General features: G+C 45.6%; 2 protein-coding genes across 2 annotated transcripts in view; one reads left to right on the forward strand and one right to left on the reverse strand.

Annotated features, from left to right (window-relative positions):
* Positions 1-230: 230 nt before the first annotated feature.
* EMWEY_00055070 (ubiquitin carboxyl-terminal hydrolase isozyme, putative) lies at positions 231-1,182 on the reverse strand (the record flags this gene model as incomplete). The annotated part of the gene is made up of 2 exons (XM_013480189.1): positions 231-248; positions 742-1,182. The coding sequence occupies 2 exons, from the start codon at positions 1,180-1,182 to the stop codon at positions 231-233; spliced, it is 459 nt and encodes a 152-aa protein (XP_013335643.1).
* A 456-nt stretch (positions 1,183-1,638) lies between these two features.
* EMWEY_00055080 (hypothetical protein, conserved) overlaps positions 1,639-1,689 on the forward strand; it is a gene marked incomplete at both ends in the record, with an annotated part of 2,952 nt that continues 2,901 nt past the window's right edge. The window contains one exon of the mRNA XM_013480190.1: positions 1,639-1,689. This exon is cut by the window's right edge and continues 2,901 nt beyond it. Coding sequence (XP_013335644.1) covers positions 1,639-1,689 — 51 coding nt within the window.

A 1,689-nucleotide genomic window follows, 5' to 3' on the forward strand; every position in this document is an offset into this window, starting at 1 on the left:
GGTTTATACCTCAAGGAAAGTTTGTGAGGGTTTAATAGTTGCCCTAATTAAGGGTTTATGTTTTCTACCATCAAGCTCAATGATAAACCCTCGCCAAGGAAGGAGACAGGTAAAATGTAGATTAGTGTTTGCTGCTGCTGCTGCTGCTGTCTCTCCTTGCTGCTGCTGCTGCAGATGCAGAGCAGCTAACTTCTTATTTCCCTCTAATGCTGCACCACGAGATGCAGGATCTAAATCCCATGTCTCCTCTATACACACACAAACCCTAAACCCTAAACCCTAAACCCTAAACCCTAAACCCTAAACCCTAAATCATATATATATAAACCCTAACAAAAATATAAACCCTCCCCCCTTCCCTTTTTCTTCCTTTTTTCTCCCCCTACCTACTATGCCTATTATTTAGTAATTAGGGTTTAGGGTTTAGGGTTTAGGGTTTACTAAAGAATTGATAAAGGAGACCATTAGGAGGAAGAGGGAATTTGTCTCTTTTTATGTTTGCTGTTGCATGCAGCAATGCAACAGTAGCGCATGCATTAGGTATTGTCTGTATATATACACAAAAAAAAAGGAGACAATTAATTAATAATTATATATAAAAAGGAGACAGGTAATTAGATAAAAAGGAGACAATTAATTTTATATAAAAAAAAAGATACAGTTAAGGGAAAAAGAGACTGCTCTATGAATAAAAATAAGGGTTTAGGGTTTAGGGTTTAGGGTTTAGGGTTTAGGGTTTACCTGTTTAACAAACCATATATTTTTCTTTAATTCTTCATCATATTCCTGCTGCACTTGCTGCATATGCTGCAGCAGTTGCTGCTGCTGCTGCTGCTGCTGTTCCCATTCCTTATCCTCCTTATCTGTTATAGGGAACAGCAGCAGCAAAGCTGCGGTGTCTGTACACCTCAGCATATCTATTGCCCATGGCTCTAGTGCTAGTACGTCCTCTACAAGGAGGAGGGGGGCCCCCGCCTCCTTGGGGGCCCCTCCTTCTTGGGGGGCCCCCGCCTCCTTGGGGGCCCCCCCTTCTTGGGGGGCCCCTACGCAAGGGGCCCCTAGAGCTGCTAGATAAGGGTTCAGTACCTCAGGTGTACCTTCTATAGGCAACCATTGCTGCTCCTCCTGATTCTGCTGCTGTTGCTGCTGCTGCTGCTGTTGCTGCTGCTGCTGCTCGGACATTGTGTGCTCGTTGGCGGGTATAAGTTAAGACAATAAAAAGGGTTTAGGGTTTAGGGAATTTTTAGGGTTTAGGGTTTATAGTTGAGTCTTTAAAGTATAAAATAAAGGGTTTAGGGTTTAGGGTTTAGGGTTTAGGGTTTACGTTTCCTAGCTAACTCTAAACCTGCACGGGGGCCCAGGGCCCCAGCCCCACTGTGGGCAGCAGCAGCAGCAGCAGCAACGGCAGTAGCTGCTGCTGCTGCGTCTTAAGTTGTTGTACATTCATATTAAATAGAAATAACAGGAAAAGGAAAGAAGGGAGAAGGGCCCTTGCTGCTGCAGCAACAATACGAGCAGCAACAACGCACGAACGCAGGAGCAGCAGCAGCAGCAGCAGCAGCACCAGCAGCAGCAGCAGCAGCAGCAACAGCAGCAACAACAGTAGCAGCAGCTGCAGCACGCCCTTTTCTTTTCTTGATGAGGCTTTTTGTAAAGTTCTGCTGCGGGGGTCGCAGCACTCCTGCTGCT

Source organism: Eimeria maxima, genomic scaffold (genome assembly GCF_000499605.1).
Source record: "Eimeria maxima Weybridge genomic scaffold, Emw_scaff1715, whole genome shotgun sequence".
Classification (NCBI taxonomy): Eukaryota; Apicomplexa; class Conoidasida; order Eucoccidiorida; family Eimeriidae; genus Eimeria; species Eimeria maxima.